Below are 25,680 nucleotides of genomic sequence, written 5' to 3'. Positions count from 1 at the left end.
CAAAAGGGGTTACGAGAACTTCTAAAAATGATTCTAAATATGTAAATTGAGCCGAACACTTAAGCATATATTTTAGTTCAAGAGTAATCTTTTAATCTTTTTAAGAGCATTCATAGCGTCTTTCATTCTTGTCCTTTCACCCGGAGACTCAGCTGAGCAATTCAGAGCTAAAGTCATTATAGACAACAAGCAGTCCTGTTTAGTATCTGTTTCTCCTTCTTCCACCAATAATTTTGCATCAATGATATCAAGTAGTGAATCAGGGCATGACATTTTCACCCACTCTTTGATGCTAAACTCTCCCACAAACATTTCATCAGTGGGTTTTTTCTGTGTGAAGGTCTCCATAAGTAAAATTCCATAGCTATACACATCACCTTGCCTAGACACTCTTCCCTCAAGTCCATATTCTGCAGAATAAGAAGAAAAACAACAAAGTGGAAAACAAAACAAATTTTATTAGATTCATAGCTGATTGCTATCAAGGTTTATTACATAAAGCATAAGATTAAATAAGAAACTCACCAGGGGCCATATAGCCTATTGTGGCTAGATTCATGGTTTGAGTGATGGAGTCATCCCCACTCAGCAATTTTGCAATGCCAAAATCAGTCACGTGGGCAACCATGTCTTCATCTAGTAATATGTTGCTGGGTTTCAAATCACAGTGTATAATTGGTACAGAACCACCATTATGCAGGTAATCCACTGCTTCTGCAACATCTATCATTATGTTTAGCCTCTGGATCATACTTAAGCCATGGTGTTCCGAGTGTAGCCACCTCTCTAAACTCCCATTAGGCATGTAGCTTAGGATCAATGCCTTGAAGTCCATGTTGCTGCAGCTGCTAATGATTTTGGTTAAGTTTCGATGGCGGACACTGCGCAATATCTCACATTCAGCATCGAAACTCCTGAATGCTCCTTCTAGTCCCAGATTAAACACTTTCACTGCAACGTTCGTCCCATCTGAGAGTTCTCCTTTATACACTCTTCCAAAACTCCCTACACCAAGCAAGTTGCCATCATTGAACCTATCTGTTGCTTGCTGAATTTCATAGTATGATATTCTTCTCCATCTTGCTCCCGATTGATCCACCTCTGAATTGTTGACCACCTTGTGCTTCCGGAATTTTAGGATGCAAAGGAATGCCACAAGAAGGGTGGCAACTATTGCTGCAGATAAAATATATGTCAACACAATATGTGCATTCCATTTTCGGGATTTTTCAATTTTACATTCCGAAAAATGGAAACGTGGAGCACCACATAATCCTTTATTCCCCATGAACGACTGAGCTGAGAAGTTTGCAAAAGGTCCCCCATCCGGGATTTTTCCTTTTAACTTATTGTGAGAAACATTGAAATATTTCAGATACACAAGTGCCTCCAATGTTTTAGGAATGACACCAGACAAGTTATTTTCTGATAAGTCAAGTTGTTCCAAACTTACCATACGACCAAATGATTCTGGGATGGGCCCTTCAAATTTGTTTCTTGCTAAGGTAAGAAGAACCAAATTCATAAGATTGCTGAGGCTTCTTGGGATGCTACCTGAAAATTGATTTCCTGATAAATAAATCCAACTTATGGCTTTTAGATTTCCACTATCTAATGGGAGATATCCACTTAAATTATTGGAAGATAAGTCTAAAAGCAATAAATCGGACAGCCCCCACAAGGTGGAAGGTATTGAGTTGAATTTATTTGAAGAAAGCCGAAGCCATCTTAATGAGGAAAGATTGCTTAAGCAAGAAGGTATAGGGCCAGATAACTTGTTGCTTTTAACGGTAAATGAATACAAGCTCGTTAGTTGACACAATTGATTCGGAACAAATCCTTCCAATTGGTTGTCATCTAAAAAGAGGCCTTGTATCTTTATTAATTTCCCTATGCTAGTAGGAAAGGTTCCAACAAAATTATTATCACCAAGGTCAAGGTTTATCAAGCTGCTCAAGTTGCCAATACTTGCTGGAATGGTGCCTCTCATTGAACAACTCTTAAGATTCAAGTCAACCAGAGAAGTAGAAAGGTTTCCTACCGATATTGGAAGAATAGAATCCAATGGATTTTCAGAAAATATCAAGTTTTTGAGAAATCTACAATTTGTCAAAGAATTTATAATGCTTAGCTCTGAATCGGATGAATCACTTGTGAAATTATTTGCACCAAGATTGAGCAGCTGGAGACTTCTTAAGCTGCCAAAAATGTCTGGAATGTATCCAGAAAATGAATTGTAAGCCAAATCTATGGTATTAAGCATAGTGGCATTGTACAAGGAGCTTGGGATTCTTCCACTGAGATAATTAATCCCCATGTACAGCCTAACAAGTTTTGGAAGCATGGAGCCTAGGCTTGCTGGGAGGCTGCCTGATAAATGATTTCTAGTAACATCAATTTCTTGTAGGGTAGAAATATTAAATATTGATGGCGGAATGTAGCCACTCACATTGGCGAAAGGAAGATTCATAATCTCTAAACTACGTAGATTACCAATCTCATTTGGTATTGCACCTGCCACAACATATGTTAAATTGCATAAATAATGATAAAGTTAATCAAACTCAATTCGGAGAGTCATATTGGCATAACATACGATACCTCTAAAATTGTTATGGCCAAGATAGATCTCTTTGAGGCTTGTTAAATTCCCCATGGCAGATGGTATGTTTCCACCGAAGGTGTTGTAGGATAAGGATAAAAATTGCAGTTGCTTGCAATCAAACAAACTGCGTGGAAGTTCGCCGGATAAGGCATTACTATACACGTAAAGCCCTTTCAAGTGTGGAAGATGGTGGAAGATGAGCTCCGGCAGTTGTCCGGATAGGTTGTTGTAGTCGAGGACAATAAACTGCAGTAACGAACTGTTGATGATAGCTGAAGGGATAGCTCCTGAAATTTGGTTGTGAGTAAGATACACATATTGCAAAGAATGAGACAAGAAAATGTTGGAAGGTAAGGGACCCCAAAACTTGTTTTCAGAAAGTTCAAGCGATTGCAGGGAAGTCATGTTGAACAGAAAATGTGGGACTGTGCCAGAGAAACTGTTCCCTCTCAGTAACAGGTATTCTAGTTTGGGTAGAAATTCAAACCAGGACGGGATGCTTCCTGTGAATTTGTTGAATCTGAAGTTGATGATCGTCAGTCTGCGTAATCCAGCTAGATCAGCAGGTAGAGTACCATGGAAGCTATTGTTGGGAAGAAGCAAGAGAGAAAGGAATGACAGGTTTCCAAGATGCGGAGGGATGGTGGCATCAAGAGCCATGTAAGCGAGATTCAAGGCAGTTACTCTGCGGTGGGAAGAGCCGCATGTGACGCCAATCCAGTTGCAAACTGAGGTACTACTAGACCAGTTGCTTGCGAGCACATTGTTGGGATCCAAGGAGTTAAAATGGTCCCTCATGGCAACCAAGGCCGATTCATCGCTAGCCATGTTCAGCATTGCAGCTGATACCACCGCCACGTGCCAACGCAGCAATGACAACAGGGTCGGATATAAGAGGGACTTCATTTTCATTGCACCTTATCTTCTGCTTCAATGCAACATTTTGCGTTGTATATATATGTGTGTGGAGAGAGAGAAGAGATTCCTTTCAATTGTTCGTCCATCTTCCTTTGTACTCCAAGTGGCAGCCGAACCTGGTTCGCAGCATCAGTCAATTACGAGGAGAATTAAAATCGTGATTAACAACAGTGCTTAACGATCTAAGACTACTTTAATTCGTTGGCCCAACTTACACTTAAAAAGACACCACGAGTTTTGATTAATTTAGAATAAAATCAAACTTGATTATTCTAAATCCGTTTCCTAGGAAGATCCGTCTCCATATTCCATTAAAATCTCTTCCTCTTCGATCTTGTCACCTTCCAAAGTATCTTTGCTAACAAACTTGTCAACCGTTGCTCATGTGGCTTCCTCGTAGTAATCAATGCGTAAGACACAAGAATCCACATCACATTGGTTTCATCAAATATACAAATACAAATACCCTTTGTTGATTATATGAACATCTACAAACTCATCATCTTCTTTGTTTTACACCATCAGAAACCACCATGATATCATCCTTAAAGTACACAGCACCCTCACCCCTCGCCGGCTCTGCTGCATTCTCCTGCAGAAAGCGTGTTCCTGTTCCAAGGCTACCACCCTCTATTCAAAATCTTCAACAAAGCACTGCACTACCCTCTTTCTCTTCCCATAAACCACTTTACATTATTCCATGCACTCAGAACCTCACATTGTCAACTAAACCTAGAAGGAAGGTTGCAGAGTGTCATGCCTATGAGGCAGATAAGTCACAACCACAAGCAGCAGGGACATCAGAGGCGGCTCAGAAGCTCAAGATTGGTTTGTATTTTGCTACATGGTGGGCACTGAACGTTGTCTTCAACATATACAACAAGAAGGTTCTCAATGCTTTTCCTTACCCTTGGCTCACTTCCACTCTGTCCCTCGCCGCAGGCTCTCTTATCATGTTCATCTCCTGGGCCACAAAGCTCGCTCATGTCCCTAAAGTTAACATGGATTTCTGGAAGGCCTTGTTCCCGGTAAGCCAATATTAGTGTATCACCCTTTTTTGTTTACCATCTATGGCTTTGATACTAATTCTGTGTCTGTGCCTGCAGGTTGCAGTAGCACACACCATTGGGCATGTTGCAGCTACTGTGAGTATGTCCAAAGTTGCAGTGTCATTTACTCACATCATCAAGAGTGGAGAACCGGCTTTCAGCGTCCTAGTATCGAGGTTCTTGCTCGGCGAATCGTTCCCTATACCGGTTTACTTATCACTGGTGCCAATTATTGGAGGTTGTGCTCTTGCTGCTGTGACCGAACTCAATTTTAATATGATCGGTAAGGCCATTTACTGTATAGCAAGGTTGATTAAATTCTCATCAAGATCAAGTAGTAGTCTAAGTAGAAGTAGAACTCTTTTTTGGTTGATTGTGTTTTGCAGGGTTTATGGGGGCTATGATATCAAACTTGGCATTTGTGTTTAGGAACATATTCTCAAAGAAGGGAATGAAGGGCATGTCTGTTAGTGGAATGAACTATTATGCTTGCCTTTCCATATTGTCTCTATTGATTCTCACACCTTTTGCCATTCTTGTGGAGGGTCCTAAGATGTGGGCTGTTGGCTGGCAAACTGCCCTCTCTCAGATTGGTCCAAATTTTGTTTGGTAATCACTAATCAATCCTCTTTTCTTATTACTATCAAACATTAAACTGTTCAATTTTCTTTGTCAAAAATACTTGAGGACATTTGGGCTGTAATTTTTTTCAGGTGGGTAGTTGCTCAGAGTGTGTTCTACCACTTGTATAATCAAGTCTCTTACATGTCTCTTGATCAAATATCTCCCTTGACATTTAGCATAGGGAACACAATGAAGAGAATTTCAGTAATTGTCTCTTCCATTCTTATCTTCCACACGCCAATTCATCCCTCCAATGCACTTGGTGCTGCCATTGCAATTCTTGGCACCTTCTTTTATTCACAGGTGCATTCTTATTTCCTCTATTTTTAGTTTGTCTTTGTATGTACTACTTGAATATTCAGAGACACACTGAAATCAAACCCATGATTGAGAAAGTTTTCATATTGCACAACACAGGAAAACCATATATAGTCACTGTCAATTTTATCTATGCCGGCCAAGTAAAATGGATAAAATGGAATGGTTTAATGTCTAATGAGTGATCAACTAGGGTCACACTATTAATTTGTAAATGTAACACAACAACTGAGAGCTTTTATGTTATTTCTTTGAACAGGCAAAACAGTGAGGCCTAATTCAGAAGCTAAGTTAAGTGAATGCTTATTCAAGGATGGAGCGAGAACTATGAGCCTGTCAGTGATAGTGAGAACAGTTGATGTTACTAATCATGTTTTGATCTTTGTCATTGTAGACGAAATTTTCGTTTCTTTCGTGTAATCTAAGGTTGAGAAGAATTTACTTTGATTCAATAAGGACTAAGAACGAACTCTGGAATGTGAGTACACTAATGAGGATTTCTATAGCCCAAAATTAGTTACACTTACCAAAAAAGAAGAGGATTTGTTGGATTAGATCTCACTAACTATTTGTGAGTAGGTCTAATAAGCTAATTATTGCAGTTGTGCCTGTATAGAAAGTTTGCTTGCTGTGTATATATTCAATCATTCATGAAATTTGCTGGCAGGAATATAGTACCTCCCAAACACAAAATGTTGCTTGTCATAATTATAGGGTATGGGGGGACTTGTCACCTTGTCGTAGATACCCTAACCAATATGAGGCTGTGATTATCTGATTAGTCCCCAGCCTCATGATTTAGGGTACCCTAACTCCAATTACAATTGTATTATGTGTATATTAAAATCAGTTACCAAAATTAATTATTAATATAAAATATATATTAAAATATAAATATATATTAAAAATAAATTAAATTATATATATTTATACATAAATATATTAATGATTGATTTTTTAGTATAGTAATTTTTTTCCATGATGTCATTGGGGTTGAATAGTGCCAACTCATCAAGGGAAATATGATATCAATATTAGTATTAGTATTAGTATTAGTATTAGTTTAATTCACATCATAACTATAATTCCCACGCAAATAGTGTCCACTCATCGTTACCACTACAACATTTTAGGATCATATATACATTCTCGCATTTAGCAGAATTCTATAGGGTCCCTTTCTCTCCATCAAATAATTAACTTTTCTAGTCACCAAAAAAAATAATTAACTTTTCTGATCCTTATCCAAATACTACGTGGCATTTTTTCCCCCTCTTTTTTCAGTACAACAACTATTTGTTTATTGATTATATAATTAATCCTGTAACTCTAAAATCTAAAAATAATTTCTCTACCAAAGAGAAAAAATGAACAAAAGTTTGCAAAATCATTGAAACAAGATAATACGAGAATTACTTGCTAAAAAAAGAAATAGTAGAGTTACCATTGTAGGAAATTAACGTGTAAATACAAAACGATTCGGCATTTTTATCGTGTACGTTATATATGAACTAGTTCGCTCTTCCGTCACTTTCAGATTGTGAGCGGTGAGCATTTTTCAACTAACAGCACCTCAATTATTTGCATAAATATAATTAACAATCGTCAACTTAATTAGTTTATCATTCAAGCCATTAAGCTTGCAAGCTAATAATAAAAGCTGCAGAAGAAACTAAGGTGGAGGATCCAATAATGGTGGTGTTTTCTACAATTGAGAGAGCTGTGTCTGTGAAGATACAGATACCCCTCTTCTTATTCTTCACATTATCACTATTATGTGGCTCCACTCCCATAGAAGCAATCTCAAAACACTTAGATCCGTCTCCATCTTTTCCAAGCAACTTTCTCTTTGGCACTGCTTCCTCTTCCTACCAGGTTTTTAATTTACCGAATCTATACCTCTTTAAGAAATTTTTTTTTCAGTGTGTGTATATTAAATTATTAATTGTGAGTATTGTTGGTAGTACGAAGGTGCTTACTTGAGTGATGGCAAAGGAATCAGCAACTGGGATGTCTTCTCTCACAAACCCGGTCAATAATAATCCAACAACACTCTCTAATTTAATCATCGTGGTTGAGGGGATTATGGGGGTCAATATGAATATGATTATTGCAGGTAATATTGTTGATGGAAGCAATGGTGATGTTGCAGTTGATCAGTACCATCGCTATCTGGTAAATCTTTTAAACTTTACTTCTATAATTGTTTTTCTTAATAAATCTTATCTTTATTTACTGTCAAATATGGTGATTATTATAGTGCTTAAAAGTCGGCATATAAATTGTTAAAAAGGGTTAAAAATTAATGTTTTATTTATAAAGTATAAAGATAAATAATTTTTAAAAATTTAAAATTTGTTAAAAAATAAATTAAATAAAAATTAGACACCAATAACCAATTTATAAATACCGTAAAATTTATATAGAGAGAGAGTGTGTCAAAGTCAATATTTAAAGAAATTCTTTAAAAAATAATAATTTATGAGTATATATTTTTTTTTCTTTCAATTTATGTATATAATGTGAGTATAAATTATACTAATTTATGTGTGTATAAGTATTTAAGTAGATGTATACAAAAACTAATAAAAATATTAAAAGAATTAGTGTATTGCACAATTAGTTGTTAGTTCTCATTATTTGCTAAAGAAGTAACAATATTTTCCGGTTATTTTTAAGAAAAATACTTTTTCATTTTCTTTTATCTTCCATGTGCTCACAAAAATAAAAATTAATTAGTTTGTATTTATATTTCTACATAAACAATATATATGCTTTCTGAGTTGTAAAGTTAGGAGATTCCTATCTTTTAGATTATTTAACGATTTCTGTATAGGGTGTTAGGATAAAAAAAAACAAAAATTTTTGGAAAGAGCAATTTTTAGTATTTTTTTTGTTATTATTTAATTAATATAAATATTAAATTATATTTAAAAAATTTATTAATTTGTTTGTGTAAATTTTAAAATATGTAAGTACAAACTGTATTAATATATGTATATAAATTTTAGTAAATATAAATATAAATTATATATATTTTTTATGTATAAAATTCTATAAATATATACATAAATTATTGCCGACTAAATGCCGATAAAAAATAAATTAATTTTATTAAGTAGATAACAAATATTGAGAACAACAGATCATATAGCATTACTCATTAAAAAAATATAGGGGGTAGGTAATCATTTCTTGTTTTAAACATTGCATGATTAATAATTTAATATATTTCTTAAACGTTGAAATTGGGTAGCCGTAGCATAATTGAAAAAGGTAGGCACCTACTTTTATCCACCAAAAGCATGTGCACTGTTTCCCTTGATTATCATAATTTAGCACTAATTTAGTCTTAGTCTCTGAAAAGAAAGTTTTAGTTACATGACCAGTTTATTAAATTAGCGTTTGATTAAAATTTAATAACTATGTACTATCAAGTGTATATAATAACATACTTTCGGATGCCAAAAATAAAATAAAAATCAAGCAATTGATTATACTTGTATTGAGTATGTGGAATTTGCGATGGAAACAGGAAGATATAGATCTAATGGAAGCTATCGGAGTCAATAGTTACCGGTTTTCAATTTCATGGGCAAGAATTCTACCAAGTATGCTTTTAACTTGAGGGAAAAAATAATAATAAACTTATAGCGCGTTAATAAATTATTTTAATTACTTATAGTGCGTTATAATTGAGAAACGGATTTTTCAATGACTGTGATGAGCAGAAGGTAGATTTGGAAAAATCAACTTGGCGGGTATCAACTACTACAACAGACTTATAGATGCATTGCTACTCAAAGGTTTTATTTCAATTCCGTGATAACGTGATTATTCTCATGCAGTATTGTTTGCCAAAATAATAGTTACAAATTGTTAGATAATTTAATATATTTGACTAAATTATTTGTTGACTCGCAGGTATCCAACCCTTTGTAACATTGTCTCACTTTGACTTCCCTCAAGAGCTTGAGGACAGATATGGCAGTTGGCTAAGTTCCCAGTCACAGTAACCAACTAATTCCTTTGCATAAGACTCATTAATTAGTTGTTAATACTTAACACAAACGCCATGCTTATGTTTGAGACAATAATGCCAGGGAAGATTTTCAGATATTTGCGGACATATGTTTTAAATCATTTGGAGATAGAGTGAAGTACTGGATAACTTTCAATGAACCAAATCTTGAGATCCCATTCAGTTACCGTAGTGGAATATACCCACCATGTCGTTGCTCTGCTCCTTTTGGGAATTGCACTGATGGAGATTCAGAGAAGGAACCTTTTCTTGCAGCCCATAATATCATACTGTCACATGCTGCTGCTGTTGATATTTACAGAACAAAATACCAGGTAATTTGATCCCACATTCAGAACAAGAATAGTTTCTTAAATAAATTCTTACATTACTTTCTTTGTTTTATCAATGTCTAATCCAGAGTAAGCAAGGGGGGGAAATTGGCATTGTCTTGCATATTGACTGGTTTGAGCCTTTCAGTAATTCCACAGCAGATCAATTAGCAACGAAAAGAGCTCAAGCATTCACCACAAATTGGTAGAATTTCCTTAAGTTGCTAGAATGTATATATAGACTAAACTAAACTACATTATAAATATATAATGCAGGATTTTAGACCCAGTTATATTGGGGAAGTACCCAAGAGAGATGGAAAAGATTCTAGGACCCATCTTACCAAAATTTTCAAGCATTGACAAAGAAAAACTCAAGAGAGGAGTGGATTTCATTGGCATCAATCATTACTCAAGTTACTATGTCCGAGACTGCTCATCGCCAGCATGCCAAGAACACCCCGGAACCTCCAGAACAGAAGGTTTATTTCAGCGAACAGCAGAGAGAAATGGTGTCCCACTTGGAGAGCTTGTAAGCACCTCAAACCTCAATCTCATCTAAAAACTTGCATGACCATTATTGACCAAGGACAAGGTGGTTCTAACTTATGAGGCTTCTATTGCTAATGCAGACTCCATTTGAGTGGCTGGTTGTTTACCCACAAGGCATGAAGAACACTCTTATCTATCTTAAAGACAGATACAACAACACTCCAATGTTCATTACAGAAAATGGTAACATCAAAATTAACCTCATTAGGCAAGCCCTTCCATTAAATCTCCAAGCATTATTTTCTCATTTCTAACTAGCCAATGCTTTATAGGCTATGGCTATTCCTATGATTCAAATCCCCTGGAGGAAGATTATAAAAGCGATATTACCAGAATAAACTACATGTCAGGTCACTTAGAAAATCTAGCTGCAGCAATAAGGTATAGACTATACAACATAATGTATTAAAATTCAAATTGAAATGTGTGTCTCTGTTGAATTTGTTGGTGTATCATGTGACTATGTGAGCAGGGAAGGAGCAGATGTAAGAGGTTACTTTGCATGGTCTTTGCTAGACAACTTCGAATGGAAATATGGACAGTCAGTGAGATTTGGACTATACCATGTTGATTACGAGACACTGAAAAGGACTCCAAGATCATCTGCAACTTGGTACAAGAATTTCATTGCAAATCATAAAACCCAGAGCATTGTGCCTGGATCATATGATGATGATCACAAAGATAAAGAATTCCAGTCAAATATAAAGCTTATTAGACCAAGCTTGAACCGTAAGGCCAGTGCCTAGAATGAAAACACTTTACACTTGGATTAATTTATTTGTCTCATTGATGGAAAATGCTCCTGTGTCCAAGGCCTTCTCGCACTATCATCTCTTCAGGCATAAACTCCGTTAAATATTAGTAATCAATAGTTTGGATGGAATTAAAAGATAAATAGTGTTTTTGTCCGTAATAATGTTATAGGAATATGAATATTTTAAAATGATGTTATTTTTATCATTATTATAATATAAAAAGGTCGCAGGGAGACAAAAAGTCTCGATCGACTAAAGAAGAACAGAATCTTTGTAGATAAAAAAATTAAATAATAAACCTTTTAGTTATTATTTTTATGTAAAAGAGTTTATTTTTTACTAATAATTAATTTTAACATTCATTATGAAAGAATTTAATGTATATACTTTTACATTTAATTAGGTCTTAAATCTATTGCATAAATAAAAATAATTAATTTTTATACTTGTTATTTAAAAATAATATTTTTTCTCTTTATAAATATAAAAATATAATTAGATATTAGAATAAAAAATTTTATATTGATAGTTATAAAATTAACTCAAAATTAATTTTTTTTAAAACAATTGAATCTTGATTCTAATTATTAATCATAATATTAGTATTTTTTATAAATTATATTTAATAAATATTTAAAAAAGAGAAATAAAAATATCATTTAAAAAGATAAACGATAAAAATTTAAAATTAAATAAAAACTAAAAAAATATATAATATAATAATATTAATATTAATATTAATAATAATATATTTTTATGTAAATAATATTGTGTGATTATTTTTAATTATATTTAATTATAAATTTAATGTATTTTTTATAACTTTATAAATTTATTTGATTTATATTATTTTATTAATTTTATTTTTCTGTAGCACATATAAAGGTAGAAAGAAATAAAGAATGAAAAAGAAAAGAGAAAGATAAAGAAGAAGAAAGAGAGGAAGTTTCTTAATTTTAGAAAAAATTTATTTTAATTGTAATAAAAGAATATCTCATGAGATATTTTGGTTTGTCAAATTAATAATATAAAATATAAGTTATATATAGATTGGGAACGAAACAATATGAGCAAAAACTCCTCTAGGCAGCCACGATTTATGAGGAGAAGGTTTTCTATATATATATATATATATATATATGAGCGAGCTTGAAGTTGCTGAAGACATCATTGTCACACAATGGCAAGTGAGGAAGAGAGCTTTCTTGTTTTAGTGCATTGCTCTGAAAAAATTAAAAGAAGCAAAAAATATGGTGTGAAGTTCACTGACAGAGAACCGTTGAGTGTATTCATCAGTTCATCCAACACTTTATCAGATGTAAAGAACAGCATCTTGCAGAAGCTTAGGGTATGTGGTAGCAAGTGGGTGAAGAAGCTATTCTACAAGATTCCTATCTCAGTTGTCTCGATCGATGTTAAGTATGATACGTTTGTGCTAGCGGCTGATGAAGATATTCGGGTTCTGTTTCATTGTGTTAGGAGTTTTCCAGAGATCAGAATACACGAGCTGTATGCGAAGTTGGAGGTTGGTGTCGAGAGTTCTGGGACATCAGCTCCAGTTCATAGCTCGACTGCCGCAGGCGGTGCGTCTAGTTTGATGCCTGTGGCAGGACCATCTATTCCGCAGGTCGCATCCCCTTCCTTCACGGCTGATTTAGATCGAACCGAGGCAGTGGGTTCTGTACCGTTGGAGAATCCTGGGGTCTGGCAGCAGGCATTTGAGGTGGATGCCGGTGGTAGCATGATACATGATGTTCAAGCCTTCAGGGAACCTGATAGAGTAGAGAATGCAATGCGGGACGATGACTCTGAGGGGAACCTGTAGATATCATTGGAGACAGTGATGATGACACAGGTGCCAATCCACATGACAGCACGGGCCTTCAAGTTCTGGCACACAGCAGTACCCTCGACACTTCTCCACTCTAAACTTGGAGGCTCTGGATCAACAGGCGGACGGAGGTGCTATAATTGGCGGTTCTTCTACAGAATTTCAGATTGGACAATCATTCCAGAATAAAGATGAGGTTGTTCTGAGTGTGAAGGACTATAGCATCCGTCGAGGTGTTGAGTACAGAGTCGTGGAATCGGATCATCTGAAGTATCATGGAAGATGCAAGGAGTTCGGCAAGGGTTGTACTTGGTTGATTCGCATATCGCTTCGTGCACGAAAGGGCACTTGGGAGGTTAGGAGGTACAACGGTCCGCACACTTGTTTGGCCACCTCTATTTCTAGTGATCACCGTCAGCTTGATTACCACGTTATCTGTGCGAGAATTTTTCTGTTGGTTAGGGTGGATGCTGCGGTTACGATCAAGGTCTTGCAACAAGCAACAGAAGCCGATTACGGGTTCAGGCTTAGTTACAGGAAGGTTTAGATGGCAAAACAGAAGGCAGTAGCACAAATAAATGGAGATTGGGAAGAGTCGTATGCCGAGTTGCCACGTTGGATGCTAGGGGTACAGTCGACTATGGCCGGGACAGTCACTGTGTTGAAGATGTCTCCTGTTCGACTTGGGGATCATGTCGATGAGTCAACGGTGTACTTTCATCGTCTTTTTTGGACATTTCGACCCTGCATCGAGGCTTTCCGGCATTGCAAGCCCCTCGTGAGTATTGACGGTACCCACTTGTATGGCAAGTATGGAGGCATGTTACTGTTGGCGAAGTGCAGGATGGGAACTCAAACATCCTCCCGATAGCCTTCGCCCTTGTGGAGGGAGAAAATGCAGAGTCATGGTCCTTCTTCTTGTCCAACCTACGATCGCATGTGACGCCGCAGAAGGGTATCCTTGTTGTCTCTGATAGGCATAATGGCATCAAGGCTGCGCTTGAGGCCACCGAAAATGGTTGGCTGCCTCCACGTGCTTTTCGAGCGTACTGTATTCGTCATGTGGCTGCAAATTTCAGCCTTAGCTTCAAAGGTAAAGATGCAAGGAGGATGCTGGTGAATGCTGCTTATGCAAAAACTGAAGCAGAATTTTATTACTGGTTTAACATCATGCGGACTGAGAACCCGGCCATGTGTGACTAGGCCAACCGGATGGAGTATGACAAGTGGACCCAACATGAGGATAGCAGTAGACAGTTTGGGCACATGACAACCAACATTAGTGAATGTGTGAATTCCGTGTTAAAGGAAACTCGCAACCTCCCGATCACCTCGTTGGTTAAGTCCACGTATGGGAGGCTTGCTGAGCTATTTGTGGTCCGCGGACAGACGGCGGAGGCACAACTGGAATCTGGGCATGATTTTTGTCAGGCGTTAGTGAAGGCTATTGAGCGGAACATAAGAGACTCCAGGTGCTTCACCGTCACATTATACGACAGGCACCAATCGGAGTACACGGTGGCTGAGACCACACCGACCGGGAACTTCTCGCTAGGTAGCTATTGAGTTTTCCTTAAGGATCACACATGCGATTGTGGCCACTTTCAGGCGCTCCATTATCCATGTTGTCACGCCATTGCATGTTGCGCCCACTCGCGCCTGAATTGGGCGTCATATGTTCACGAGGTGTATCGCATGACTGAAGTGTTCAACGTGTACCAGCAAGATTTTGTTCCGCCTGCCCCAGAAGGCCTATGCCCCCATATGCTGGACCAACAGTCATTCATGATCCTAACATGAGGCGTGCCAGGGAAGGACGTCTGAAGGCAACCAGGATCCGCGGAAGCATGGATCAGTCTGTTGAAAACCACCCGAAGCGCTATGGGCTCTGCCGTCAGCTTGGTCATACGCGCAGGAACTGTGACCAGCGAAGGCATACTGCTGCAGGGGATGGTTAGATGTTATGACCTTTATGGTCTTGTTGTTGTCTAAGTTGTTCTAGGATCGCTTAACTTGAGTTATGTTAGGTCTTGTTGTTATGACGTTGATGGTGTCATTGTTGTTGTCTAAGTTGTATTAGCAAGTCTTTATTTGAGTAATGTAAGGTTGTTTGAGTCAGCTAATGTCGTGAATTTGTTTTGTGTATTAAGTTCATCTGTTTATCTCTTATTATTTTAGATGTTTAATTGAAACACTTTGGTATGCATATGAATGCGCGTAACAATTCTGACAATCTAGTTCGTAGCCGTAGATCCTAAAACATATATAATTATCACATACTTATATAATTATCACATACATATCAAATAACATACAACCGTTGTCTGAAATATGAAACCATAAAAATTAAGCTACGAACATAATCAAACATAGTTCCCACCATATGTAAAAAGATCACATAACTAATCAGAATCCTCGATGGTGTCACTGTCATAATCGTCGAACTGACCAAGTAGGTGACCTCTGGTGCCACACAAAGGAGGACGCCTCACCCTCCTCGGTCACTGATGCGCCTCTGGTGCGGATGTCTGCGGCGGAAGGGCGCTGAATGCTGATGCTGGGGTCCCTCCTAAGGCGAACCATGGGTTAGATGGAGAAACTGAGGGAGATGCTGAACACCGCCGAACTACGATACCACCCTATCCACCTGATGCCACTCAATCGCAGCAAAATATATCAGGCTAGTGACCGCCGTCCATAGCCTACGGTGCTCATCAAATAGTATCTCCGGATGAACAACAGCAGCAACCTTGGGAGAAGAATAAGGCTCCCACGCAAACTGGATCGAATAAGTTATAGTTAGGTAAGACCATAACGTTAAACATGAACCAGTATTTGTAAGAGCAATAACTAAACGACTCACATCGTGGACACGCAATCTATCCAAAGAAAGGCGTGCAGACACGACTCTTTGATCCACTGCATCGTTTTTCGGTAGATAGTAGCCCGCTTACAATTTTCATTGAAAGCATTTCATAACAAACAAGAACACATGAAATTGAACAAGTTATGGACCGAACATAATAAACCGTACCTGGATGCAAGTGAAAACCCAAACACATCAAAACCACTAGGTCTCAAACTGAAAAACCTCCATAAAATCTAAGACTGTAGAAGCTGTAGTGGCCCGGCCAAGTTAACCACATTTCTGTTTGTCCCACGACAAAGACATCTATACAACCAGGCTAGTGCAGCCGAGCCCTAGCTATATCTACCTAAATCGTCCAGCGATGCCAAATAAGACAACCAGCGAAGGTGAACCCGGTTTGCGTTCTTGTCCGCAAACAGCTGAGATGACAATAACATCAGAATATAAGCACGCGCGTATACACGCACCGTCTCTTCACTCGCGTCTGCTGGGAGAACCCGGAACCTCTCATGGAACCATGTGTAGCACACCGTCATCTGCTTGACTTTATTATGCGGCGGTAACTCCCCAAACAACTCCCGAAACCACACCCATGCTGGTCTTCCGTTCTCCATTAGATTCTTAAAGTCAGTCAGGCACCCACTAATGGCCTCCCCATCTATGGGCAAACCCATTTGATATGCCACGTCTTGCAAAGTGATGGTGCACTCCCCAAACGGCATGTGAAAGGTGTGCATTTTAGGACGCCACCTCTCAACAAATGCGCTAAGTAGAGGCTCATCAACCCAGAACCACTGACTGTTTAGCCTAGCAAGGTGATACAACCCGGCGGTCTCCAGATATGGTATAATCCGGTCGTGTAAAGGCATATTCTGTTGTCTCCTTACACTGCTAATAACCCTAGTAGGCTGTAAAATGTGGGTAAGAAAATCCTCAATATACGACTAATACTAATAACATCAAACATAATTTAAAAAATTTATTAGATACCCACATTGCTGTTCTATTTTCTCTAACGATAGTAATAACAATAATGAAACAATACGAATAATAACAATACCAACAGGAATAATTGTACTAGCAATAACGATAATAATAATAATAATAATAATACTAACAGCTCCCAATACTAATAAAGATAAAATTAATAATAATAATAATAACAATAATAATAATAATAATAACAACAACAACTAACCTCTTGGTCGATGTATCCAGTCACGTGCGCAATGCCATTTAGCCGGTACATACGAGCTTCATCCTCCATGGCTCCACCACCCAAATGAAACCCTAAACCTTTAAACTTCTCCCTCAAACTCTCTCAAACACCAAGCTACAACAATTTTGGTTTGGCACAAATGATATCCGTGAGGACTATCCACGGAGTTCACTCAACGTAAACCATGGTAGCCAGGAGGGGTTTATGTTCAGAGCTCTTTCTTCATAAACCGTGGTGACCAAGCACGGTTTATGGCTAGCTATTTTCTCTTATAATCTGTGGTGAGCAGTCACAGTTTATGCTTAACCTTTTTCAACTGAAATCCGTTGAAACTTTCCACGGTTTATGAAGAAATGGGAAACCGTGGCTAGCTCCCACAGTTTACATAGTAATCAAAACAACACACTCACGTAAAGACTTTTCAAATGTTATATATAGGTAAAGGTTTCTCTCATTTTATTTATTTAAGTACATTGTCCTTTTAATTATTAGATTTGTAATTAATTATTAACAATAATATATAAAAAAAATAGAATGAGTGAAAGAACTAAAATGATAGAGAAAAAGAGAAGGATCGGAGGAGGAGAGAACTCTCCAATAAAGACAATATACTTTCATATTATATTATGAAAAGTGTACATAAAAGACCATAAAATTAAAGAGTAATGCTACGGTGCTGAAATGATTTTTTTAATGAGTTGGATACAATATATAAGAGATGCGTGTTGGTTTTGATCTATTATTATTATTATTATTATTATTATTATTATTATTATTATTATTATTATTGGATCAATTCTTTACATTATCAATCCAATGTATTTACTAACAAAAAAGTCCAACGGCAACCAAAAGATTAATCCAATTCTTATAAAGGATTAAACCCCCAAATTAATACATTACTTGGCATAATTACCTTCGTATACTTCGACAAATATTTTGCCGACTGATGCTTCGGCTCAGTTGATATTTCTCCTGTCATATCAAAACCAATACGCGTTTTTTAAGTAACGTTTGTTTTGAAGTACTGAGATAAAGACTGAGACTTAGTATCATATTTGTTAGTTGAGAGATTGATACTAAAATTTCTATCTCTATTCCCAAAATTTCAGTATTTCAGTACTTCGAAAAAGTGGAGATCGGACTAAAATTTTTAGAAATGGAGACTGAAATTTTAATAACATTTTATACCTAAAATACATTTATTTCAATTAATTAATTCTAATTTTACCCTTTTATACAAATTAAATTAGAATTCCATTCTTGTTTCAATTTCTGTCTCTCACTTTACACCAAACAAAATACTAAGATTTATTTTAATATCTGTCTTTTAGTCTCTGTCTCTCCGTTTCTGTCTTTCTATTTCTATCTCTCCACCAAATACTACCTTATATATTGTGTTGAACTCATTTCAGCAGGTGCTGAAAAAAAAGAATCATTTCAGCACCGTAGCATTAAAGTCTATCATAGTGAAAAAATAGATATTTTCAACAAAATTTATTGTTTTTTTACTTCTTCTTTTGGAGATAGTGCATAAAATAAATAAAAATGAAAAAGAAAATTAGGAAATTAGAACGATTTAGCAGCCTTATGTTAAGATTCAAAATATGAGATGTTAAATGTAAAGAGATTATTGGATATATAATCCTTATTTAAAAAACAAAAAGAGAATTGAAATTTAGGAAAAGAACCTCGTGGCTCGAAAAATATAATAAAGAAACAAAACTAACTCGTTCTTGCTTTATAGTTTATATAGCCTACTGTGGTGTATATTATCGATGATTGGCATTTTACAAACACAATATAATAGCATGCAATGGGGTTGTCTACATTGAAGAAAACTATCCTCTACTGTGGCATCCTGTTGCATTTGCTTCCTTTTCTGCCATGTTTCTCAAATGGCTTCAGTCTACCCAGCAACTTCCTCTTCGGGATAGGATCTTCTTCTTACCAGGTTTGATTTGATTTCCTTTAAGCTCCATATATATACCTTGTTATTAATTGTTACTTACAAAAACTAATTATGGATCTTCTAATAATTAGAATACAAATTGTAACTAATATTTCAGTACGAAATAAAACTACTGCTAAAAATTCAAATTGATAAAAAAAGATTCATAAATTTTTATATAATTTTTTTATGTCTTATGTTAAATTTATTTTTCTTTTTAGTTGTTAAAGCTCTGAAACTATATCATAAAGTCACTTTTCTAAAAAATTTAAGCTAACGGGGAGAGACGTAAATGGTCATGTGTTTTTTATTAAACTTTGCCAGTACGAAGGTGCTTACATGAGCGATGGCAAAGGACAGAGTAATTGGGATAACTTCACTCACGGACCAGGTTTATCATCAAATTAGACTGGTTTATCTCTGCATATCTTTTGTTGAATGAGATCAGTTTCTACTTGCAGGTAGATATGTAATAATCGATGGAAGTAATGGTGATATTGCCGTTGATCATTACCATCGCTATCTGGTAAGCTTCTATCACCAATATCATATGTTAATATCAACATCAATATAGATACCTACTTATGTAATATTTTTTATATTTTTAGCTAATTTAAAATATTAAAATATCCTACAACGAAACCCATGCGCTCCGCGTGTGAATGTTAATTAATAGTTAAATTCTCAGCTTGCTTAGCTGATGCATGACATCCACGTACACTAATTAAAACAACCTTTATCACGTTTGTGTTCTTTCTTTCCTGCAACTCTTCATCTCCAGGTCCCACACAACAGCATAACCGGTATGCCCTATTGCATCATCTTAACCATCAGGATTAACCGTCCTAAAAATTCATCGTCAAATTAGTTATATGTATAGAATAGGATAATTTACACTAATAAAATTGAGTAAATTTTAAAATTACACAAATGAATATTTTATATAAATCGAATTAAATTGACTCGGTTTATTTACATGTAATGTATAGAATGTATAAAATATATATAGTAAACTGAATTAAGTTGATTTGATTTATTATTAGTATATTTATTATTGGTACAACATATAGATGATCGATTTATATATAAATAGTATAGATTGAATCAATTTGATTCGATTTATTTAAAAATATTCATGACAGTGTGTAACCAATCCTGATTTAAAACATCTAGATAATTTTAAGTTGAAATTATTTTATTTGTATGATTTTTTCTATAAAATATATATTAAAATATTAAATATATCTATGAATGTGAGGAGGAAAAGGCTATTAATTTCCATAATTTGAATGTGGATTAATAGGAGGATATAGATTTAATGGAGGCTTTGAAAGTGAACAGCTACAAGCTTTCTTTATCTTGGTCAAGAATTCTACCAAGTATTTATCCTCTCCTACACTACCAAAATCTGAATCTCAACAAATTTTCCCACACAGCTCTACTAACATAGACTCCTGTGAACAGAGGGAAGGTTTGGAAAGGTCAATAGAGCTGGTATCAACTTCTATAACACACTAATTGATGCTCTGCTTCTGAAAGGTAATTTAATTCTCAGTGTTTTGACTCTTACTTGAGAAATTGTTACATTTTAATGATACGGTGAAGAGTTAAATTGAATAAAAAATAATATTGTTTGTTTTATAAATATTTAAAAAAAATAAAAACATCATGACAATTAAGGAATGAAAGTGGGTCGGGCTATTTGACGGAAATTTGTGGTTCAGTTTGTTTTAGGTTCGGTTGGACTCTTTTTTGAAAAATCTATTAGTTAAAAAAAGTAAGTGCTTAAAAAAAGCCAATAAAATTCGTTGGGTTAGTTTGTCAAAATATTTTTTTAAATAAATTATTCTTAATTTATTAGACTTTTAACTATTTACTTACATTAAACAAAAAAAGCAATAATCAAAACTAATTAAGATTATAATTTTTTTATTAAAAAAATTTATAAATTATAAATATAGTTATAATATGAACTAACAATTAATATACAAATGAATTATATTTTATAAATTAAGAATAAAAATATCATGTACAGTGTATATTCCATTAAAAATTTAGTTCTCCACCTAACTCTTCACTCAAAGAATTCCTTTTCCTAATAATAACCAATAGGCTGATTTTCTTTTTATACGAAAAAAATATTAGTATTTTTGATAAAAATGAAATTATTTGGTGTAATTATAGGTGGATAGATTTTGTAGGTGGAAAATCAACATGAACACGCGAGTGCATGTTACAATATATGAGAAGCGTGTTGAACACGTGCCGGGAGACACGTGTTGAACACATGGCAACATCTTGGTCAATATGTGGAAGGCGTGTTAAATAATTTCTATAATACTATAATACAATTTAAATATTAAAAAAATTTATTTTTAAATTCTAATTCTAAACCTTAAATTCTCGAAAAAGGATGTTAAAAAATAAAATTATAATAAAAAAAGATTAGTTATTTAAAAGTTAGTTCTTTATACTCTCTTGATAAAGAAATTACATTACTGTCTCTATTTCAATCTAATATAGTTTGTGTAATTAGACATGCATTTTCTTTTCTCAAAAAACAGGGATCCAACCCTTTGTAGTACTATCTCACTATGATAGTCCTCAAGAGCTGGAGGACAGATATGGAGGCTGGCTAAGTCCTCAATCAAAGTAAGCAACACATCAATCAATCTTCCAATTTGCCTAGACATGTTTCATTTCTTAACTTCAACATTAACCATATTTTAATATCTGATGAGAATGCAGAGAAGATTTTGCATTCTATGCAGACCTATGTTTTAGAAGCTTTGGTGACAGAGTCAAGTATTGGGTCACCTTCAATGAGCCAAACTACCTAGCCCCACTTGGTTACCGTTCCGGCATATATCCGCCGTCCCGTTGCTCTGGCTCATTGGCAATGTTACCATGCAAAGGAGGGGACTCAGAAAGGGAACCATTCATAGCAGCACATAACATTATCCTTTCACATGCTGCTGCTGTTGGTATCTACAGAAGCAAATATCAAGTAATAAATTTGACACAGTTCTTACAATAACAGCCTTAGTAGCATTTCTTGAAAGACAAGAAATACTTATCATTACTCTAACAGATAACAAAAACTTCTTCACATTTTAACTGTCTTTTGATTATTGAAAATCTCAGAGTGAGCAAAAAGGAATGATTGGCATAGTCCTTCAACATGAATGGTATGAACCAATCAGCAATTCCACAGCAGACAAATTGGCCACCGAAAGAGCAAGATCATTCTCCTTCAATTGGTATAACACAATTCTCCTATCACAGAATTTTTTTTAAGTAAGGATATATAGAAATCTCATATTTGTACCTTCTTTATCATAAATTATAATTTAGGTTCCTGGACCCAGTGATATTTGGAAAGTACCCAACAGAAATGGAGGATGTTCTTGGAAGCGTGTTACCCAAGTTTTCGAGCAAGGAAATGGAGAAACTCAAGAAAGGATTGGATTTCGTTGGCCTCAATTACTACACAGCCCACTATATCAAAGATTGTATATATTCCAAGTGTAAACCGGGAGTAGGCACCTCCAGAACAGAAGGTTCATACCAAAAAAGTGGAGACAAAAATGGTGTCTCAATTGGAGAACCTGTAAGTAGTGGTGTTATTAAGTACCCTCAAAGTTGCAATTTTGAGTTTAATTTTGATGCACTAACTATGAGTCGTTCAATTATATTTATTCTTTTGGACACGCAATCAATATAAAAAGTAGTTATTTTTGCTGATGTGTAACGTAATTGAAGACACGTGTAAACCTGTTTTATACTCACAATTCATCAAAATTAAATTCTAGTAATATGATTTATGGAATGTTTTCACATTTTCAGAAATTTTGCATTGAAAATTTCTTAAAATTTAAAAGCATTTTGGTAAATCACAGGCCCCTTATGGGTTTATCAATTCCAAAGCTTCTAATATAATCTCATGCAGACACCATTTAGTTGGCTCAATATTTACCCGGAAGGCATGGAGAAGGCCATTACATATGTCAGAAACAGATACAACAATATTCCAATGTTCATCACTGAAAATGGTAAGCATTAAGCACCAACACCGTTCAAAGTTAATTAGTAGAGTTTCCGAACATTTCGATCTGATATAGATATACAATCCAAACATTTCATAGGGTATCCCGTACAAGAAGATTCAAATTCCACCATGGAGGAACAACTTAACGATTATAATAGAATAAGGTGCATGAGGAATCATTTTGAGGCCATGTTAGAAACAATAAGGTAAGAATAAAAATAAGAAGACAAGGATTCCATTTTTGTGTAGTCACATTGCAATATTGCATGTTATGATAAGTTCAAAGCAAGTACACAGAAAAATAAATAATTTGACATGTTTGACTAAATTAATATTTAATAATTTTTAACTATTAATTTTAAATAAAAATAACTACAAGTAAGTTTCTAACGAACTGTGTGCTTTAGGAAAGGAGCAGATGTGAGGGGATACTTTGCGTGGTCGTTGCTAGACAACTTTGAGTGGATATATGGATATACAATAAGATATGGACTTCATCATGTGGATCATAATTCCTTGAGGAGGACTCCAAGATTATCAACAACTTGGTATAAGCAATTCATTGAAATGCATCAGTTGGAATGGAAGTACAATAATAACACAAGCAAGGCTTTTGAGTTGTGAAAAGTAATAAGGCCAGCCATCTTGTTCTTGTCAGGGTTTATTCAAGTGAGAACACCACCACATACATGCCTTAGATCTTGAGGTAAATCAACATAAGGCCAAAGGTTTAATCGTACTAGAATTTTATAAGTCAGCACTTATTTAATTATTGTTACAGTTTATTTTATCTGATAGAGAACAAAGATTATATAAGCATCACTTGGATATCTAATTCAACCAATCGTAAAATATGTATGTGGTGATGGTTAATGAATTTAAAATCTTGAATCAAATCAAATTTAAACATTTATCTATATGGTTAATTATTATCTTTTGTGTAGTAAAATAATAAAATAAAAATTGAATTATGATCATATTCATGCTATATTCAACTCCCTTACCACTAATGGGCGGCACGTGTTCAGAAACATGTTATTCATTCGCTCTATGCTTAGATAGTTCGGTGGACCTAGGGCAAATGGGTCCATAGTACTAGTAGTGTATTCTAAATCTAATAATAATGATCTATTTATGATATTTCTTATGACATGGGTCCTTATGATATGGCTGGATTGATTATGAATTATCGGTAATGTTATGGAGGAGAAAAACAAAAAGCTAAAATTTATTTTATTTAATATTTATTAATTTTAATGATAATTAATAAATATTAAATAAGTTTATTTTAATTATTTTTAATTAATTTTTTTTATTATTAAATATTTTCATTGAATTATGATGACATGCACTCAACCCAAGTGATCCTCTTCTTATATTTCTTTTTTTATTTTTTTTCCCTTTTTTGACAGAATAAATCTTAGGGATTAGCCTATAAAAAATTATGACTTAATTTGTTATCGAAAAGATATCTGTGTTAAGTTAATTATTTTGTTAATTTTTTACTAAAGTAGAAATAATAAAGGCACCTGAAATAATATTGTTTCATAAAGTAGAGATCCAGAAATAAGTTCACAAATATTATTAATATCTACAATAAAAGCGATAATAAGTACAGAAGTTACTTTTAATAAAATAGGAATCATCAAAATACCAAACCATTCAATATAAAATGGTTTTCAATGCTGATTATACAGTTACCGAAGTGATTTCATAGACTTTCGCTTTCACGTCTCTCTAAAATTGCAGTGTGAAGGTAAGCTTGTCGTTAATAAGAAGAAAACGAAACGACCATTGATCGACTCACGTTAATAAATTGTGACAATGAATTTTTTAGGAACCAGATTAATTCATACAATCATACGAAATGTTTTAGAAACCATTTTGAAAGCTAAACTCAAGTTTAACATTTATGGGTAAATATATAATTTAGTTCCCGTGTAACAATAATATAACATTTATTTTAACAAGAAAAAATTTAGAAAAATGGAAACTAAAATAAAAGTTTGACAACTATAAAAGGAATCCAATTAAAAATTTCGTAAAACTATAAGAAACAACAGAATAATTAAATCTTGATATAATGGGTATGAATGAATTCTGTTTCTTTAAATATATATGTCATGCACAAATTACGTGGGTATAAATTTAGGTGGAAATTCAAGTGCAGTTGACTTCACGTGAAATTGATAACTGAGAACCATTAGATAATTTGACTGATTTGACTAAATTTTTATCTAACACTCTCAACTATTAACTTTATGTGGAATCGACCGATTTGAATTTCCACCATAAATTTATAGTTGATATAATGGGTTTAATAGTTTTTTGCTTGGCTTCTTAGCCAAGAAATTCATATAGTCTGCTAGGTATTTTCATTTTATTTTTATTTTTTATTTTTTTATTTTCAAGATTTATAAAAAATAATAAAAATACTATTTTTTGTGTATATGTAACATATTTATATATTTTTTATTTTCACTTCTTTTCTCACATTAAAATTAAAAATAAAAAACAAAACAAAGCCTTAAAATCCCAATCTGTGGGCACTCTTTACCCTTTTTAGTCTTAAACATTTTTATATT

At 34.6% G+C, this 25,680-nt stretch overlaps 4 protein-coding genes across 6 annotated transcripts; 3 read left to right on the top strand and 1 right to left on the bottom strand.

Annotated features, from left to right (window-relative positions):
* Nucleotides 1-40: 40 nt before the first annotated feature.
* LOC112722945 (uncharacterized) lies at nucleotides 41-2,510 on the bottom strand. The gene is made up of 2 exons (XM_025774139.3): nucleotides 526-2,510; nucleotides 41-410 (listed from the first exon to the last, which is right to left on the bottom strand). The coding sequence occupies exons 1-2, from the start codon at nucleotides 2,468-2,470 to the stop codon at nucleotides 73-75; spliced, it is 2,283 nt and encodes a 760-aa protein (XP_025629924.2). The 5' UTR covers nucleotides 2,471-2,510; the 3' UTR covers nucleotides 41-72.
* A 1,102-nt stretch (nucleotides 2,511-3,612) lies between these two features.
* LOC112722950 (glucose-6-phosphate/phosphate translocator 1, chloroplastic) lies at nucleotides 3,613-6,207 on the top strand. Its single transcript, XM_025774144.3, has 5 exons — nucleotides 3,613-4,551; nucleotides 4,630-4,855; nucleotides 4,959-5,181; nucleotides 5,286-5,499; nucleotides 5,774-6,207. Exons 1-5 carry the CDS (start codon nucleotides 4,057-4,059, stop codon nucleotides 5,783-5,785), a joined length of 1,170 nt encoding a protein of 389 aa, XP_025629929.1. The 5' UTR covers nucleotides 3,613-4,056; the 3' UTR covers nucleotides 5,786-6,207.
* A 719-nt stretch (nucleotides 6,208-6,926) lies between these two features.
* Nucleotides 6,927-11,219, top strand: LOC112722947 (beta-glucosidase 46). Of its 2 annotated transcripts, XM_025774142.3 has the most exons (12): nucleotides 6,949-7,389; nucleotides 7,479-7,545; nucleotides 7,631-7,689; nucleotides 9,050-9,125; nucleotides 9,246-9,320; nucleotides 9,439-9,526; nucleotides 9,618-9,870; nucleotides 9,957-10,072; nucleotides 10,144-10,399; nucleotides 10,500-10,602; nucleotides 10,692-10,800; nucleotides 10,892-11,219. In XM_025774142.3, exons 1-12 carry the CDS (start codon nucleotides 7,207-7,209, stop codon nucleotides 11,166-11,168), a joined length of 1,662 nt encoding a protein of 553 aa, XP_025629927.1. In that variant the 5' UTR covers nucleotides 6,949-7,206; the 3' UTR covers nucleotides 11,169-11,219. The 2 variants fall into 2 exon arrangements, with proteins under 2 accessions (XP_025629928.1, XP_025629927.1); XM_025774143.3 differs by lacking the exons at nucleotides 10,500-10,602; nucleotides 10,692-10,800; nucleotides 10,892-11,219 and having other exon boundaries at nucleotides 6,927-7,389; nucleotides 9,957-10,216.
* A 7,294-nt stretch (nucleotides 11,220-18,513) lies between these two features.
* Nucleotides 18,514-24,012, top strand: LOC112722942 (beta-glucosidase 46). Of its 2 annotated transcripts, XM_025774136.3 has the most exons (12): nucleotides 18,514-19,050; nucleotides 19,372-19,438; nucleotides 19,509-19,573; nucleotides 20,351-20,426; nucleotides 20,512-20,586; nucleotides 21,612-21,699; nucleotides 21,796-22,054; nucleotides 22,192-22,307; nucleotides 22,402-22,657; nucleotides 22,997-23,099; nucleotides 23,193-23,301; nucleotides 23,503-24,012. In XM_025774136.3, exons 1-12 carry the CDS (start codon nucleotides 18,913-18,915, stop codon nucleotides 23,717-23,719), a joined length of 1,569 nt encoding a protein of 522 aa, XP_025629921.1. In that variant the 5' UTR covers nucleotides 18,514-18,912; the 3' UTR covers nucleotides 23,720-24,012. The 2 variants fall into 2 exon arrangements, with proteins under 2 accessions (XP_025629921.1, XP_025629922.1); XM_025774137.3 differs by lacking the exon at nucleotides 19,372-19,438 and having other exon boundaries at nucleotides 18,747-19,050.
* Nucleotides 24,013-25,680: the final 1,668 nt, after the last annotated feature.

The sequence above is a fragment of the Arachis hypogaea genome, chromosome 11, assembly GCF_003086295.3.
Source record: "Arachis hypogaea cultivar Tifrunner chromosome 11, arahy.Tifrunner.gnm2.J5K5, whole genome shotgun sequence".
NCBI classification, from domain to species: domain Eukaryota; kingdom Viridiplantae; phylum Streptophyta; class Magnoliopsida; order Fabales; family Fabaceae; genus Arachis; species Arachis hypogaea.
Note: the sequence above shows the minus strand (reverse complement) of the source record. Positions and strands in the feature narration are given on the sequence as shown.

Excerpts from the sequence above, each read along its gene's own strand:
- LOC112722947 (XM_025774142.3), top strand. The coding sequence starts at position 7,207 with ATGGTGGTGTTTTCTACAATTGAGAGAGCTGTGTCTGTGAAGATACAG. Across the intron at positions 9,126-9,245 it reads ATGGGCAAGAATTCTACCAA|AAGGTAGATTTGGAAAAATC; the intron begins GTATGCTTTTAA and ends TGTGATGAGCAG. Across the intron at positions 10,603-10,691 it reads AATGTTCATTACAGAAAATG|GCTATGGCTATTCCTATGAT; the intron begins GTAACATCAAAA and ends AATGCTTTATAG.
- LOC112722950 (XM_025774144.3), top strand. The coding sequence starts at position 4,057 with ATGATATCATCCTTAAAGTACACAGCACCCTCACCCCTCGCCGGCTCT. Across the intron at positions 4,552-4,629 it reads TCTGGAAGGCCTTGTTCCCG|GTTGCAGTAGCACACACCAT; the intron begins GTAAGCCAATAT and ends CTGTGCCTGCAG. Across the intron at positions 4,856-4,958 it reads ACTCAATTTTAATATGATCG|GGTTTATGGGGGCTATGATA; the intron begins GTAAGGCCATTT and ends TGTGTTTTGCAG.
- LOC112722942 (XM_025774136.3), top strand. The coding sequence starts at position 18,913 with ATGGGGTTGTCTACATTGAAGAAAACTATCCTCTACTGTGGCATCCTG. Across the intron at positions 22,308-22,401 it reads AGATCATTCTCCTTCAATTG|GTTCCTGGACCCAGTGATAT; the intron begins GTATAACACAAT and ends ATTATAATTTAG. Across the intron at positions 23,302-23,502 it reads GCCATGTTAGAAACAATAAG|GAAAGGAGCAGATGTGAGGG; the intron begins GTAAGAATAAAA and ends TGTGTGCTTTAG.
- LOC112722945 (XM_025774139.3), bottom strand. The coding sequence starts at position 2,470 with ATGAATCTTCCTTTCGCCAATGTGAGTGGCTACATTCCGCCATCAATA. Across the intron at positions 411-525 it reads AATAGGCTATATGGCCCCTG|AATATGGACTTGAGGGAAGA; the intron begins GTGAGTTTCTTA and ends CTTATTCTGCAG.